The sequence below is a fragment of the Necator americanus genome, chromosome V (assembly GCF_031761385.1).
Source record: "Necator americanus strain Aroian chromosome V, whole genome shotgun sequence".
Classification (NCBI taxonomy): Eukaryota; Metazoa; Nematoda; class Chromadorea; order Rhabditida; family Ancylostomatidae; genus Necator; species Necator americanus.
This window is the reverse complement of record NC_087375.1, coordinates 29,321,267-29,339,592: the sequence shown is the minus strand read 5'-3', so window position 1 is coordinate 29,339,592 and position 18,326 is coordinate 29,321,267. Positions and strand designations below refer to the sequence as shown.

Here is an 18,326-nt window from a genome sequence, read left to right as displayed (position 1 = left end):
CGGTACGTGTGTACCTTCCGGCATATCCGACACCTCATTCTTAGTGATTCTGGCGCCAGTTACATCCAGACATGCTTTGCGTGCACACGAAAACGATGCACGATGCATTCCAGATGATTGTTAGAGGAGAAGTGCCCGTGCGGCTGCAGTCATGCAGAAAACATTCCAATGTGCTTTGCAGGGAAAAAATCAATAAATCACTGGATCTGTTCTTCCTGTTTACATTATAGTTCCCGTTACCGGGTTTTATAGCTCTTCGGGCGCTTTTTAATTCTTTTTTTTCAGTTGTCAGTTTTCAAATAAACTGACAATTTCCATTATGACAGTTTGACTGTGCTAAATAGTTGATGGTCGACTTCCTTATATTTCTGGAAATCTCTAAAAATTCAATAAATTCTCCATGTGTTTGTCCTCAAAACGGCTCCATATACGCGCCCACTCACTCCATCCACACCCTCACCATATGCTTCTGTTTGTTCGAGCAAGCCGTGAACAAGCTCCTCTAGCGCTGTTTGTGTATACACATGAGATTATTGATTTTTCAAGAGTTTTTTTTTAAATCGGTTTAGAAGCCCGTGTATGCATATTTCTGTGTTTATATTCGATTGGATTTGTTTATGACTAAAATCACAGGCTTTCAAGTAGACCACTTATTTTATAAAATAGCCGCTGAACGTAAAAACACTGGGAGTCCCACTTTCAGTTATCCTTGGCATAATTATTGCTTAAATTATTATTATTTAATTTATTACTATTTTAGCAGTAAAACTATTTAACAATCTCGTGTACACCTTATCAAAAATCAATACGACTGGGAGTTTGATCGAATTCCCATCCATTCAAATGTTTTCTGAATTCTTTTTCTCTCTTCATTTTTTTTGAACCTTTATTTTAATTTTCCTCTCTGTAAATTAATTCAGTCCTACCTATTTTCAATCACCTTCGTCAATATTTTTACAATTAGCATAAATAATTAGCTGTCTTTCCTCTTGTATCCTATGATATAGAGAAATTGCTAAATAGTTCTAGTAGAAATTTTTCCGCAGTTTTTTGGAAAATGTCTAAAAAGTATACGAACTTGCGTTAATTAGGTACTTTTGCCGGTGGTTTCACATCGTGCACTCGTATTGATTGACCAAAATATTTTGCTATTTTATTTTGTTGTTAAAAACCATTAGACAAACATTGAACTGATGTGACAAGCGCTTTACTATTGATCTGAATAAAATCGATAAGCATGTAGATAGCTGCTGATCGGTTGGAATCTTGTTGTTGTTGGTGTTGTTGTGGTTGTTGTTGTTAATAACGAGGTATTTCAATATAATTACAATAGTGTTGTATTATAATTATATTATTATTAATTATATTAGTGTAATATTATACTTTTTTTACATTATTATATGTTTTTAATTCTTTTTACATTATTGTGAAATAGGAAAGTATGAATAAATTGTATTCCACAAGGTTTCAATTTCAAACTTGAGGAAAAACAATCTGTTCCTGATAGATTGTTTTCCATTGTGGTTTGTTTTTTTTCATGAAAAAAAGCGTAAAAAATTACTCATCATTGTCACTTCCCTTTAATTTTCCTCACTTTTTTCTTCTCAGAAATTTCTTCAACTAAATTCACATTCTTCCTTCTTCTAAGTTTCCTTGTCTTCCTCTGACCACTCATATTTTTATTTTATTTTCTTTATTCTTCTACACTTCTCAGAAATTTCATTTGTCTCTATTGAAAGTCGTGGTGCAATTGACATTTCACCATTGGTGCAGATAGTTTTCACATCAATTCCGCCCCTGCGGGCTACCTTTGCCCATTGTGATGACGTCATCGTGGCAGTGGTGCGACTCGTCCACGCATTCATATACATAGGACCGCCCCTTCCAGTTTTTGTCCTCTCCGTAAAAAAATCGTTGCCGTGCCGGGTGGAGCGTACTTGAGAGTGCAAGGGGACGTGCCCTCTCGCTATAGTTTCCAGAAAAGCAAAGTTTCCACTAACCTTCTATGCTACTCCAATCCTTATTTCGTATCGTTTTTTCCGAATTTCCAGAATTTTACTCCTTCAAACTTCCTTTTTTTTCAGGACCACCAGGCTGTTGCCGTACAATCAGCAATCAGCAAAACCATGTACGGCAAAGGTGATATTCCACCAAGGGAAAACTAGCATCCATAAGTTATTAGAAGTCGACATGGCGCTACTACCAGTACATGCATTCCCGGGAGCTCTATTCCTCGAAGCTCGAATGCTTGGACAACCGGCCGAAATAGTATCACAAATCGGTCTTTCCATCGATGCGCCCGAATGCAGTGTAGCGTTGTTTTGTGAGTTTTTCCCTTTCTTTGCCAGTTCAGTTTTTTTTTTGGTTTTTTGGTTTTTACCTTTATGTTTAACAGTTTTTCTCAAAATTCTCTCGATGAAGAGAGGAGAGCTCTTCTCGAAAATCTCTCTTCTCCACATTATTTCGTAACAATTTAAGCTTGAATGTTTTATTCCCGAATTTTCTTATTTTTTCCGCTAGATCATCACTTTCAAATGATTATTTTCTTCAAAAGAGGTTCAAAGGTATGTTTTCTATGTGCTGCTATTACCTGCTTCAGCAGTTTCTCGTTTCATGTGTGGTGACGGCTGCCAACAACAATTAATTACCAGATTATTTCTGCATTTCATTATTTTATGTCCAATTGTAGGGTTTTTTTTTGGATTTTCCATCAACTTCATGAGGTCGACATGCCAAGTGCAACGAAACTTTAGTTTACTTCTTTGACATTTTTGTTTAAATTTTAAATAAATGGCGAAAATTGACTTTCGATTGGAATTTTTTAAAACACATATGGTTTTTGCTTTTTTCCAGTAATAATTGCCAGGAAGGATTTCATCTCTTCTCCTTCCTTTAGGACGCTTCCATTTTCGCTTATCTCTTTATGCACTCGTCCTTGACTCCGTCGTTCCGTTATTTTTTTTCATTTGCTTGCTTTCTAGATTATTTACTAATATTTTCCTTACTATTTACCAATTTTTTCAACATTTCTTAGTTTCCGAATTCAGTGTTTGTTACCTACATTTTCACCGTAAAAATGCTTTCGTTACATCTGAAGTAAAACGAACTGCGGCTCATTTACGCATCGCCTAAGATTGTCGCGAAGGTCAGGATCATTCACAAAAATACCAGTATGGAGAAGTTGATTTTTTGTATGCTTTTTTGTTTTTCGGATTTTTTTTCCTCTTTCTGCTGCTTAATGGTTTATTCCTTCGTTTGCTAGACATCTCTCACGATTTTAGAGTCGATTCCGTTCAATTCGGCATACCTCTGGGAGTAGTAAATAAGCAAATAAATAAGTAAATAAGCTACCCTTTTGAAGAGGTGCATTGATCTTTATTTGTTTTTTTTTGTACTACGGATTTTCTTGTTGCGTATTTATATCCGAAAGAAGAATTTTTCGCAAATTTTATTGCTTTGAACGGTTTCATGCGAATTCCCATGTGGCCATTCCCGTATATATATTGATCCCATTCCACATATGCTATTAAGTGCAGCTCGTCACGAAATTGACGATGTTGGGGTCTCTGTGGGAAGATAACGTTTGGGTCATAGATTACGAGTACGAGCTTGGCCACGCTAAGAAAAAACAGCGTGGAAATTAACGTTTGTTCCTACGAGGCACCTTAGAACGTGCGCTTGCAACGCTTCAGTCCCGTCAACAGACTATTCATTGGTTTCGTATGAATAGTCCGCTGAGGAGACCTCATCGATTGTGTTGACCGTTCGCTCGTGAACGCGGCGCGTGCGCAAACGTGGCGCGTTCTAACGTATCTCGTAGGAACTAAGGCTGTTTCCCACGCCGTTTCACAGGATTATTTGGGGGGATTAAACATAGCCATGCCCATTTTCATATTCAGGAACCTGAACTCCATATTTTCCCAATAGTCGACGTGTTTAGATCCCAAAATCGGGAATTTCGTAATATGCTGCCTTAAGTGCATCCGGACATCCTGAAAATCTCAAGTGCTACTCAAGTTTTTATATGAAAAAATCTATCAACATCGTTGCAGAGGCGTTAAATTCTAAGAACAGCTGTACATTCTGGATGTTTTTCCTACTAGTGCTATATCAGGGAAAAAAATCCTAAAACAACTCTTTGATTGATGATTCTATTGTTAGGGAAACTTTGAACGTGGTAGTTTGTGACCATCTGTGCTCTCAAAGATTTTTTTCTTCACGTTCAGACGCTGAGAAACGAAGCTCCCTCTCATCCGTCATTCTTCCATCACAGAGAACAACATGTGATTGATGTGTTTTCCTACTTATATATAAGTGTTCCTCGAGTGGATGAGGGGTTTCCTCTCAGTCTGAGGGAAGTGCTCGTCCTCCGACTGAATAACGAAACATAAACTGGTCCATTTCTGCATGAAAACGATGCGTTGTTTTCCTGCGCGTGTTCGAATTGTGCCAGTGGTTTCTCACGTTGTTGAACACTAAGATTTGAGTTTGGTGCGAAATTCGTCAATGCAACCAGGAAAAACCCTGGGGACCAGTTCTCGTTTTATGTCTTCGTGCAAAATTAGTTGTTATTATGTTTATTCTGTCACTATTCTGTCAATATGAATCCATGTTTCGATGTTTGTGAAAATAACTAGGGACCAGTTCTCGCTTCAGAACCGTTATTCCTCTTCAAATTTACAGAAAAATACTGGTAATTTTTTAGGCGATAGATTAGTGGAATGGATTCTTCAAGGTTTTTCCGGCATAGGATTTTTCAACATTTACAAAGCAAACCGGGTGAAATCCGTAACAGTTAACAAGTACGGTGCTACCGGCCACAGTTATTAGTTGCTGTGCTTTTCATGACTACCCTTAAGAGAAGTTAACTTATGCGAGACAATTTTGTATTTTTATTTTTATTTTTATTTACTTTATTTACAACACAAACTTCTTTCCTCTGACCAGAACTCTTGCTCTGAAGCTGTTAGGAAGTAAACATTCGTACTCTAATAAAATATTATTGTCCTAACTCAAAAATAAGCCTTATGGAAGAAATTTCACGCAGAAATTTCAAATTTCACGAACCGGAGTGGTGTGTTAGTGTATTTTTGCACAAATCCGGGAATTTTCTCTTTCTTTCTTTCCCGAATCCCACAAACTCATATGTTTTTTGATCAGAGCATTTTCTTGAGCGTTTCAGACATCTAATTCCGTAGACATGTAGTAGGTAATTGCTTCTCAGTAATTCTGCGATCCCTCAGCGTTGCACCTCAACAATTATGCTCAGAAATCTTGCAATTTTCTCAATTTTTCAAAGGTGCAAAATATTTTCCGCTCCTTAGCAACACAGTTATTTCCTGATGTACTAAAAGTGCTAATCTCTCAGTGCAATTTCAGTGTTTGCAAACCAATTTCCGTCACGCGAAGGTGTTTGTGTACGGACCGCGCCGCCTAACTCATTTATGCAAATGACTTAGGCGTGGGAATCGATCAGAAAGGAGTTGAGTGAGGGAGAAGCGACAAGACGACGGAGATGTTTTCGTGTGGAAAAGGCTTTGTTGTGCGTCGGTCGGGCGGCGGTCGACGGGGTATGCAAAAACGCAGAGCGTGGTGCGTCGAGGGCAATTTCTGCCCGACGTCCTCCATGTTTTTGGCACCGAGCCAGTCCCCGCCGTTCTCGTCTCCCAGTTTTTTTTCCAGGCTTTTTTTCGGACTAAGTACTTCTTTTCTTTGGAAGTCTCAACTTTGACTTTGTGTTCGTTGATTGTTTGGAAGGTCTGGATTACCCCTGCTTAGTAGTGCAGCAAAGGAATCGATCAGCATTGAGGCAAATCCGTTAGAAATGCGAAAATATCCAGTCACATTGCGTTTTCCTGCGATTTCCTTGTTGTGGGCTCTCTGCAAATAATTCCGCCTGTCCGATGTTCTTATCCAGAAATAATTCGTTTTTACCGGAAGTGTTGAGAAAAGTTGAGCAACTTAATGTCAGGCTGTTATCAACGGTTTTCTGCACTATTTCTTTGTGGAAAACATACATTTCAAATATTTGAGGAATTAAGGGGTACATCCTTTAATACTCATCCAGTACCTAGAAATAAGGGCCAGCAAAGGGAAGGCAACACAATTCATTACTCTGCGCACAGTATCGCAAGTTGCAAGTACAACTCCCAGTCCTTAACACCTCACTCAATATACGATAATTTTTCTTTTGAAATTTTTAGAAGCTCAGGAAAATCCACTAATCCAGTTTGACTAGGTCTTCTAAGGCTTCACATTCCTTAAAGGCAGCGTATTGCGGAACCTACGTAGTGCGAAAACTCCACGGAGAACGCAGAGAGCGGGTTGGAGATTTTGGAACGCAATGTGGCTCCGCTCATCGTTCGCTGTTCGTTGTGAGAAACAGCATGGGAACAACGTTTATTCCTACGAGTTGCATTAGAACACCCTTCCTTTTGTACAAGTCCCCGTCCTCTCAGCAGCCCATCGATTGGTTTTACTTGCATAGGCTGGTGAGGAGATCTCATTAAAGGCATCACCCCACGAATCTGAGGTGGTGCAGATTTCAGGTGGAGTATTCGTATACGGGATGGGAGACTACGGAGAGGGGGGGGGGGGGTGATTCCGTCCATTTCTTCCTAACTGCCGTAAAAAAAGGCCCTGAAGATACGGCTTCATTCGTTTTGGCGCACCATTTTGTACAAGAGGTTCGATTGGAGCGCGCCAGTCTTGTGCGGCGCCGCATCTTCCGGGCCGTTTTTTACGGCAATTAGCAAGAAATGGACGGAATCACCTCCTTCTCCGTAGTCTCCCATCCCGTATACGAATACTCCACTTGAAATCTGCACCACCTCAGATTCGTGGGGTGATGCCTTTAATCTTCTACCGATCGCTCCCGTTGCCACGCGGTTTTTTACGATTATGATTTTTACGATTTTTTATGATAAGGGGAAGTTGAGCGAGGCTACGCTGGAATCCACAACCCGAACTCTGCGTTTTCTCTGCAATTTCCTTACAACATCAATTTCCAGGCAGGCTGTCTTTAATGATAGGTTAGCATCCAGAAATTTTACATCTTGCAACTTGTCGTGTGTTAAAAGAAGGAATGGGTCGCTGCTTCGCTTCACAATTCTTTTTTGCTTCGAAAGGGAAATTGCTCGCTAGTTCGCTCCACTGCCCTTTACATTTTATGAAACTTTGGTGGCGGCGAACTGACGAACCCGCATTCATCCAAATTTCGTGGATTCATCTCGTGGGATTTCAATCGCTTAAATTAGCAATAAATCTTGATTACTTTATAATTTTTGTAATAATAATAATGACAAAATAATAAATAATGAAATAAATAATAAGAAATGAACAGGGCAACCTTGAAAGAGTTATATATGTAGAGCAAAGTATCCTTAGAAGAATCTTCAGAAAAAAGTCATCTTTGGGAAGAAAGTGAAGAAGGAGGAAAAAATCGTATTATTATTTATTTATTCATTTCCTATTATTTATTTCATTATTTGCTCTACATATATAAGTATTTCGAGGTTCTCTGTCCATTTGTTTTTGTTTGATTGTCTGTTTAGTATAATACCATTGTATAACGATCTATACAATAATATAATACCTGATAGTAATATTATTATAATAATGTGATACTAATATGATACCTTTTCTGAACAAAAAATAACCAATCTATGAATCGGACCATTTTTCGTCGTATTAAAGGTCGCTTAAAGATCGCCCATTCTTTAATTTTCTGTCTCAACTCTTTATCACCTTAGCTATTAACGCCGCGCTCGAATCCTTCCGGAAGAGTGTCAGGTGATTTTTCCCCGGGATCCTAATGGATTTTAGGCTGAGCATACGCTCCAGTTTCACTTCCATTCTCACGAATTCATTCCCGCTGCATCCTCTGGCAACACTCCAAAACAACTTAAAGCTCGGTTCAAAATTTTCCACAAATTGGAAATATCGGGTGCAAAGAGTTCCGTTTCTTGTTCATTAGTAGATTTGAGGTTTTTGATTTTTTTGTGGTACCCTTTGGGATAGGATCCATATTTCAAGATGTTCTCTATATAGCTGTGAGAACAGCTCCGATGAACATCCTGAGCCATTATTGAGTTATACGAGGTGGCACGCACAATTTTTTTTCAGAAATTTTTCTCTGAATCCACATCTCTACTTCATCATTTTTACAATCTTGCACTTTTCTTGTAAAAATAGACGAATAAAAATTCTTGGAAACCTTGAAAATTCCTTTCTACCTTGGAAATTCATTCACAATGTTTATTATACTCAGTTCAGTTTACTCATGTGAGCTATTTTTAATTCTGAGCTTCTTCCTTAAAATTACATCGGCCTCACCTAAGAGAACAATCCGAACCATTATTGATTTACGAGGAAATGCGGAAAAATCTCCTCAGGTTCTCTTCTGAAATTTATCCACCTTTCCGTCTACGTTATATGTAGTTGCGTAGCTTCTTAGCATTTTGTAAAAATAGACAAATAAAAACTAAAGAGAATTCTGCGAATTTCTTCCTAATTCATGAATTTCGTTCATTTAGATTTAGCTTGGGAATTCATGTGAGCTGGTTTCAATTCTAAGCTCTTTCTTCAAAATTACAGCATTCCTAACATCATTATCGATAACATCATCATTAGCACTTGGAAACACATCCGGAAAAAAGAAATTTCCTATCCGTTCCATTCCATACATTGACGATTAAACCGCTAACGACTGCGTCGTTGCTTTTTTCCTCAATGTGTACTTCCGTTGTGTCCACAGCTCGATATCGATGATTTGTGACGATTATTTGGCAGCAGACCATGAGCGCTGCTGCCGTGACGGAGAGCTTTGTTTTCCTTTTATTTCCAAGTAAATAGGACGTTATTTTTCTTTTGACTTTACTTTTTGATACTTTTCACCTTTCTAAAAAGATAATCCTTTTTTTGTAGTAGAATTTCAAGAGCAAGGAATAAACGGTGGTTGTATTCATTATTTTCTTTTTCATTAGTATTATTACTATTTTTATTAGCAGTTGTAATATTTTCATGAGTTCTAATCACAACTCCCTTAATTTCCGGATTATAAGCCGGCCTGGTCTGGGGCAATTCATGCGAAAATTTCGAGATAAACTCGAAGAAACTTTTCATCGATATGACGATGCCCTTCGATTATTGGTTTATTTCTGTTGGCTCTTTTTTTTTTTAAATTTTCTCCTACATTTTTTGTACTGGCACGCGATTTTCTGTATACCTTTTGTGTATACAGTCCCAGTCTGTAACTGAGAAATCGGAGGCGTGTGGTGAAATTCAATTGATCGGTAATTACCCCCTCTTTTCCACCTTCAGAAATACGCGTGAGGTGAAACCAGAACTCTTTGTTTATCTAATTACCCTCTAATTTTCCCCCGCAATCCAGTCAGTGAGGCAAAACACAGGAAAATATTGAATGTTTTTCTGGAAGCGAACCACCCCCGCCCCCCTTCTCGCTTCCCCCTCCCCCGGGCTGAACATGTTGTGAACTGAGGCAAATTGCAACCTCGAACCATTGACGCGCACCCGGTCCACTTCAGAAGGAAAACATCGCGAAAAGGGTTTTGCTTGCTTCGTGATCGAGTTCTTTCGTTGGACTCCTCGTTGTTAAATGTGTTCGTTCGAATCATTTTCTTACAGTTAAGACGGTAATAAACGACTACTCGTACAAATCCGCAGTGTACAGTTCGTTCGATAGGCGGTGAATGCACCGTATCCGTCAGTACTAGCACCAGCAATAAATCATATCTTGTCGCATACACATTTATGCGCCGCATCCTTATTTGAAACGAGGACGTTTATTGTATAGTTGCCGGGTAATACTATTAATAGTTTTCTTGCCTGAAAAGTATATATTATAGATTTTATTAATTATGTACTCGTGAACGTTTCACTCCGATAATATTTACTTCCGATTTCTCAACAGGTTCCGCTTTTTTTGAGGAGGTGCTCCTCTCGAGATGTAGTCCTTCATCCGGAGGGATTCCTTGAAGCACTTCTCACCATATTCATTGCTCAACCCCATAACATTATTCTTATATTATTATAATTTTATTTTGTCACTATATATTTATATTATTGTGTTTTATATTTAAGCTATCATTGTATTTTATATTTATATTATTATATATATATTTAAATTATATTATAATTACACTGATCCTTAACATTGTCTTCTTCTACTCGTATAATAAGAGGAATCAATAGTTTTTTTCTCACAAAATGCTACAAAATCAGAGAAATTGTTTTTATGGATCCTGAAAGGAACGTTTCGCTCCTGAAACCGAACGGACAACTTTATTTCTATGATTTTCTTCTTTTTCTTTTCTAATAATTCTTTGAGACCAATAGAAATCACCTGAAATTATGAAATTCACCAGAAATTATTTTTTTTATTGATGATCTCTTTGCTCCGAAATTTTCACCCCAAATTTTTGGGATTTGTTTTTTATTTCTATTTCGTTTATTTTATTTTGTTTATTTAACTTATTTTTTGAGGATTGTTGTTGATATTTTTTCTTTCTTCTTATCGTTTAACTATTCAAAAATGCTAACAGATAGAAACGATGGAGACAGCATGCCCTTCTTTATAGTTTACGTACACATGTCCCATGTTTATTGATTTTTTAGTAGCACAGACTATTCGAAGAACGTTTTCTGGACCTCGATTTCTAATTGATTCTATGCCGAAACATTCCCATTAAGGTTTAGGGGAAAAGCCTAGAAAATTTCTTTAGTTTTATCTAATCTTTTAATTGTTTTGTTTTAGATTTTACATTTGTTTCCAATCTAGAACAATTGTTTACCATTAACTGTTTGACCTCATTTTTAGTTAGTTTGTAAAATTTTTCGCTTTTCGACGAAATGTCGAAATTTAAATTTTATACCCTACATAGTTCTTTCTTTTTCTTCACCTTCGCTTTTCTCAATCACTACTTGGAAAATTTTTCATATATAAAAAATAAAAATTATTTTAAAAAATTTGACAATTTAGCAAAGGACTGCCGTTTTTGGTGTTTATCAAGCGCTTTAATCTCTCAGCTCTATTTTTAAAGACTCTTATTTTTTAAAAAATTTTCCTTATGTCCTTTACGTCCACTGCTAGAAATTATGATTTTGGGTGTTAGTTTATCTCTCCACAATATATACATAATTCTATTTTATTACAGTTTTTTGGTTTATTTCCATCGCTACTTGATCGGCCACGCTTGAGCGTTGCTGTAAATGTTGAATTCACACATTCTTTGTGATCCTATAATATTCATAATATAATAATTAATTCAATTCATAATTCATAATATTAATATATTTGAAGTTAACGAATATACTTGCGATATAGCTGAAAATGGGGCGGGCCTAGTGTAGCGGTTAGAGGTTCCGCTGCCTGCACGATCGACCGGAGGTTCGAATCCGCCGTAGTGCTCACCAAGCCTTTCATCCTTCCGGGATCGATAAATTGGTACCAGACTTGTCTGGGAGGATAAAAGCACTGTCCTGATCATCGGCTAGCCCCCGCAAGTTATTGTGTAGGCCAGTTACACGTTCGTGAACCTCAAACGATTCTGAATTGAAGCGAACGTGGGGGCGCATCCCAAGCGGATTGATTAACGCGAGAAACTTTATCCCTTTCATCCTTTATAGCTGATTTTTTGAATTTTTTCCGTCGAGAGTCGAGGTACAAGAAAAAACTCAGCTGAGCGCTTAGAGTGGATGATTTTCGTGAGAGTGCATGTACCTCGCTCATCCCGTGATGTGTGGTCATTTCTTATTTATTATTTTATTATTTTAGGGTGGAAGTTTTGTAGACGAGAATTTTTTTTTTGAAATCAAAATAGCAGTTGACAACATTTTTTCCTTCTCTTTAGTTGAATGTATTAATTTTTTCCTCTCTAATTTCCCAATTTCCCAATTTCCTTCGATTTTATCTGGACCGGGATCGTCTTAGCGTTGTACTCCACTTTTTTATATGCTCTTTGCCATGGTTTTGGAAAAATTGCATTTTTCTTGAATAAACTTCGTTTCTAGACTTTTTTAAAAAGTATTTTCGTTGTTGCTGTTTTCTGGGAAGGTTTTATTTTCCATTGGCACAGTCACAATTTTGTCTCCTTCCGACATGATCTTCTTTTTCTCTTCTTTTGATTTCAAATCACTTTGAACATGATGAGACCCATATTCACGTCAAATTACCCCAAACATTATGGGACCCACATTCACGGAAATCTTGAGTTTTACACAAAATTAATTTAATGATACTACACTAAGAGATAAAAGCGATTTTCCGATAAAAGTGGGGAGGGGATTACAGCTGAATAGCGAGTTAATACTGAACGTCTGCTCCAGCTTACGACTTCTTTATAGCACCGTTTATGTTCTTTGGATTCCGTTATCTCCACGGAACATATGTCACCTACAAGTTGACATCCGTTTTATTGTCCATCTCAGTTCGTGTTTACGTAATACGATAGCTCGGCGACGACGACATACGCGTTTCCTTTCGCTTCGGTCTGCGTGTACATAGTCGCTCGCTCATTTAAAACCCCCTAAAAATCTAGTCTAGAGATCCTCGACGAACCAGTAGCGAACGCTGTTTATAGGTTTTAAAGTGTCCTTTCGATGAGGATCTACATCCTAATTTCCTGGTTTTTCCAGAGTTTCTTGCCAGGTCGCAGATTCATTTGCTCCAGTACCCTGTCCTACATCTGAGAACAGTGTTTCTTCAACGTTTTTTTTTTCTCAAAACCCATCGTCTGGATACCCTTTCCTATTGCTGTGTCGTTAAACGCCTTTTGATGTTATTTATTTATTTATTATTGCTTTATTATTTATTGTCATATTTTTATGAGTTATGTAATTTACGGTACTTTATGTGAATACCCAGAAATTACAGTATAAAATTCAGGGCGCGAGGGAATTATCGCTGGGAGTTTTGCGGGAATACGAGTTTTTTCCTCATTTCCTGTTGGTTTTGCAGGTGTTTTTCGATGTTTGCACTGCGCGATATCGCAACGCGATTGAATCCAGAGAGTGTTTTATCAGGATCCCTCGGTGAAGTTGCTCCATGAGAATAGCATATGAAATAAATTGCAATAAAATATTCCCATTTATAACTTCCGCAACGGATTTATATTTGTTCCGCTCGTTTTTTTTCGATCAATCGATTTGGCTATTCGCTCATCTCATTCGACATCGTTCATTCAATCATTACTTTAATCGACCATTTCCCTCTTTTTTCTTTGACCATGAAATATTTTCAACGCTCTACACCATTTCACGTATGTTTGATGATGCCCGTTCATCGTTAACGTGCGCGATCGTTCGTCGGCGGCATATTATTACGTTCGATCGTCTATACGTATAGATGCAGCTGCCGCATATCGCAGCGATTCACAGCCGGTCAATGTGCTCAATTTATTCATGGTCATCTGATCGCACGAGCACAATGCTAGCGATGTATGGCTGGTTTTTTTTTCGTAGGCCCAAGCGTAGAAACCAACGGCTTAGGCCCATTTCTCCTGTAAAAACAAATACTAGTTTAACAACCATTAATTTTTTATGAGCGATTAATTCCCTATCATCTAGAAAACTCTAAGGCGTTAACGGTCAGTAAACAGTCAATTAAACGTAGGACATGATGTTACACAGCTAGGCAGTAATACTCGTTGATTTATGAAGTTGTTGCGACCGGTAACGGTAAGAATTCAGCAGATTTTTTTTCATGTAGACGTCACACACGTGCAAAATGTGTTTCGTTACCCGAAACAAACTATCCTATTTGAGTTTTGTTCGTAAATTTGAAGAATTTGCACGAAAATAAAGTAGAAAAAAAGACCACCGATACCTGTACAAATTACCGGGAAATCAGTGAAGATAGAAAGATTTATTTGTAGTTATAGTTCCTTTGTTTTCCTCCTTTTCTTTTTTTCTCCCTACCGCTGATTTTTTCATTTAGTTTTCACTTCCTCTCTCCTCTCTTCTTTCTTAAAAGCGCGTGAATTTGTTAATTTTCACTTCAGTTTTAAAATTTGAACTCTGATTTTGAGATGATTCCAAACCAGAAAACCGTGGCGACTTATCCCTTCCTTTCTCTTCTTTCTTCTCGTTCTTGCTTCTCTACCGATATTTCTGGATAACCTCTTGACTTCATGCGATTTTTGAACACTAATATTATTTGCGGTGAAACGGAGGATGTAGCAGGTTCTCCGGAATCGCTCGTGAGAAAAGACGATGTTAGACGAAATATTGTGGTGAGACAGAAGAAATTGATTGAATTGAACGACGAATGTTCGAGTGAACGAATGAATGAATTCGATAAGAAATCAGAGCAATCTTTTGTTAAAAAACGCTAAGGGTAAAAGGAAAAGATGTGTGTAGATCCCTTGATAGCAGAGATCTTTTCTCCTACTATAATGTTATTTTTGGTTGATGTACTCTTCCGTACATGATAAATGTCTATGTTTATGTAATACACAGATGAGAACGCGCCTGTTCCAGTAAACCGGAAACAATGTAATAACATGCAACGTAACGTAACTATTTATTTCTTTATTTTTGCTATTCAATTTTTACAATTCTGATTGGAATTTTTAGCGAATTTTTTTTTCATTTTGTTCCAAATCCTTCTTAGTTTTCTTCTAAAAAAGCTTGGCAAAAAGTTAACATCTTACACCTTATATCAACAAACTTCTTGGAAGCGGTGTTTTTCTTGGTGCTGTACTGATCTTTACTGATCCTCTAAAGGCATCACCCCACGAATCTGAGGTGGTGCAGATTTCAGGTGGAGTATTCGTATACGGGATGGGAGACTATGGAAAGGAGGTGATTCCGTCCATTTTTTCCTAATCGCCGTAAAAAAGCCCAGAAGATGCGGCGCCGCACAAGACTGGCGCGCTCCAGTCGAACTCCTTGTAGAGAATAGTGCGCCTGAAGCCGTATCTTCCGGGCCGTTTTTTACGGCAATTGGGAAGAAATGGACGGAATCATCCCACCCGCCCCCCCCCCCCCTCCTTAATCTACTATCCCGTATACGAATACTCCACCTAAAATCCGTACCACCTCAGATTCGTGGAGTGATGTCTTTAGGTAAAGCAGGTCTTCCGATAACCCTAAAATAATCGATATTATCGATTGCTGACAAATATGGTATTAACTGTCATTGCAGCTATTAAAACATGCCAACGAAGCCGGAATGAATTTCATACAACCAAAGATTTCTACGGGGCGGATGTAGCGCAGTCGGTAAGAGGTTCCACTGTGGCTGCAGTATGATCTGTTGCAGGTTCGATTCCGCACAAACCCCAACGAAGTCTTTCATCCCTCCGGAGTCGATAAATTGGTACCAGACTTGTCTGGGAGGATAGAAGCACTGACTTTACACATAGGATAGCCCCCACAAGTCATTGTGTAGGCCAACTTCACGTTCGTAAATCTCAAACGATTCTGAATTGAAGTGAACGTGGTGATGCATCCCTAGCGGATTGATTTGCTTGTGATTTTGCCCTTTTTTAAAAAGATTTCTATAACATAGTTCAAGTTCTCTGCTCTCACACACTCAATACACACTTTTAAACAACTTTTTTTTGAAACACTTCCGATTGCCTATTCAAATCGAGGGACATGCCTCGAAAGTGGCGAATAGTCATTACTAAGTAAAAAAAAACTGTGACTAAACTTAAAATCTAGGCCATGTTCATCGAAAGTTCCTTTCGAAAACTCTCATTCAGTCGTCTACGAAAATCCTTCTTGAAATAATTTTGTGGCCTGATCTGAAGCACCCGATTTCAAGCATCTCATGGTATTTGTTATGTAAACACTTTATATGGTAGTGTTGATTTATTTTTAGCCCGCAAAACACGTACGCTTTAGAAAATGGTCACAAGTGGTCATAGGAAATGTTGTGCTAATATTAGAGCTAGTGTTACTTTGCTTAGGTGGAGCAATTTTTCCAGAAAGAAGCGGATTTCTTTTTACTATTCACCTTGTCTCTGTGTTAAATTGTTTTAAAAATCTAATATGTTAGATATACGCCCTTTTTACGGTTTTTTAAGATGATATTTACATTTTTTCGGTTTTTCTATTTAATTTATTTAAAAAAACTTGTTGCTTTCTTCATCAGATCAGCTCATCCTTTAAGACATCCTCAGTTCCCGAAATTATCGTAACTACATGTATGAAGTGCATAGCAACAAATAAAAGAAATTAAGAAAGAAATAAATAAATAAAAGACTTATTTATAAAAGAAATTAGGAAGTTTTTTGAACATCCATCAAAGCTCAATTTGAATCAAATCCGCAGAAATTTGAAGGTTTTGTGAGGCTGATTCTGGAGTAATTTCCTTTTTTCCGATTCGAGATCATGTATAATGTAGATAAACATATCATTGTTTTTTGTTGTTTATTTTTGTTACTTTTTTTATTTTATTTAAAATGTTTCATTGTTTTTTCAGTCAAAAGTGTTATTTTTAAGTAAGTAAGTGCTATTTTTTTTCTGTTTTTCTCCCATTTATTCAATTTTTTCTACTTGTTTTCTTTCTTTGACGTTTTATACTATTTGCCACTATACTGTATTGTACTGTAGTGCAGAAAAAAATCTTCGTTACTTGGTTACGGTTTCGAAATGCTCTTGTGGTGTGACGTGTTTTTTTTCTCAGCTCTTCTCTTGGCAAAGGTTAAAAACGCAGCAAATAGTAGATCTCAAGATCGAACGCAAATGAGGTCAATGTGCTGGTAGAAAAATACCATGTCCGTGACTTATGCGGTTTTCTAAACCGCATAGCACAGCATCTGGGAATCCGGCTAGTACCGAATTCTTCTGGATGCTGTTTTTATCAGTATAGGAGCTGAAGGTTGTCTTTTACCGGCACTTTTACCTAAAAGTTAAACGTATCTCTGATAAGTTAGCTGATAGGCTTTCACTTTCGTTTTTCGAGCGTCTCCTTGCTTTGCGTTCAGAAATTTGAAAGTTGCGCACTTCGAAAGCATACTGTAGTCTGTTTTTTTTTGTTGTTAGTCTTTTTATGTTATTCATTGGTCACTCTTTATTAGTCTCTCTATAGATCCTTTTTTTTCCTTAAATTTGTTTATTTGCATTAGAAGAGAAGAAAGAAAAAGAAGAGAGGAGAAAAGCCTTGAAAATTTCTTGGTCTCATCCTCAGGGATCGTTTTCTTACTGTAGATCCAATCGTGCTAGTCACCTGATATGAATGAGATCGTTTTGTAGTAAAAGAAAAATTCTTCAGCTAAAGTGAAGGACAGCCCGCAGGCGTCGTCTATCCGCTTTCCAACTCAGCCGGGCCATCACAAAAACCTGCTATAATATCCTAGGAGGATCAGTTACTGGATTTTAGCACCGTCGGCAAGGTCATTGTGAAAAAATTTCGCCGCCGCTTTATTTCCGTATTTCCCGGTGCCATTCGACCACAGTGCTGAACATTTTTCGGCTAACATTAAAACGTTTTCCTCTTCAACTAAAAATCTTTTTCAGCGTAGGAAAATATTTGTTTCAGATATCAGCGTGTTTGTTGTGGATTTTTTTTCGTGATTTTGCTGGAGAACTTTGAAACACTAAAATTTCCGAAAAAAAGGCTGTGAAATTATTTGAAATGATCTAAAATCAGATTGCTCCCATATTTCCGGTTTCCCTTCTGGATTACTCAAATCTTTCTTCTAGAATTAGATTTTTTTCGAAGAACTTAATTATAACTACAGTTATTTTACAAATGGCTTATCAACGAAAAAACTATTTTTGTAGATCACAGAAAAATACTAGATACAGTTGAACTGGATATTCTGACATATGAAACACGATTAATAGGATTTCATCACTGAGAAGATGCAAAGTTTAGTTTACCCATGCCGGACATGGACCCATTTCTGCCCAAAAATTATTCTAACATTGCGCAACAAATTAGAAATTGGTACTGCTAACAGATAAACATTCTTTTATCGTGTTATATACAGAATTTTGCTTGAATTTGGAAAAACGTTTACAATTTCCCTGAAATGTCACTATAGTTAGTATAAAAGAATGAGCTCCTCTTTTCTCTAAACCTCAGATCTTTCCTGGATTTTTTGAATTTTTTTTTAACCAGAAAACAAGTTTGCATACTACTTCGTTGTAGACTCAGATCTAGCCGAACAGATAGTTTAGTTCCTGAAAAAAAGCAGCCGGAACGTAGTTCTACGTATGTGGAGTACATATGAACCGGTGCTCGTAATAGGGATTTGCATGTTAAATTCCCCATACTACATACATATGCCCATTACGTAGGCAACGTTTGAAGTGATTCCACAAATAAACTTTACAGTACCCCACTAGCAACTGTG

General features: G+C 37.5%; 1 protein-coding gene across 2 annotated transcripts in view; it reads left to right on the top strand.

The window, feature by feature from the left end:
* Positions 1 to 2,190: 2,190 nt before the first annotated feature.
* The window catches only part of RB195_015579 (uncharacterized protein), a gene marked incomplete at both ends in the record, with an annotated part of 69,112 nt that continues 52,976 nt past the window's right edge, over positions 2,191 to 18,326 (top strand). The window contains 2 exons of one of the 2 annotated variants that reach the window (XM_064206356.1): positions 2,191 to 2,323; positions 4,706 to 4,830. In XM_064206356.1, coding sequence (XP_064062239.1) covers positions 2,191 to 2,323; positions 4,706 to 4,830 — 258 coding nt within the window. Of the gene's footprint in view, positions 2,324 to 4,705; positions 4,831 to 18,326 lie in introns of those variants that run through there. The other variant, XM_064206357.1, reaches the window with a different exon arrangement.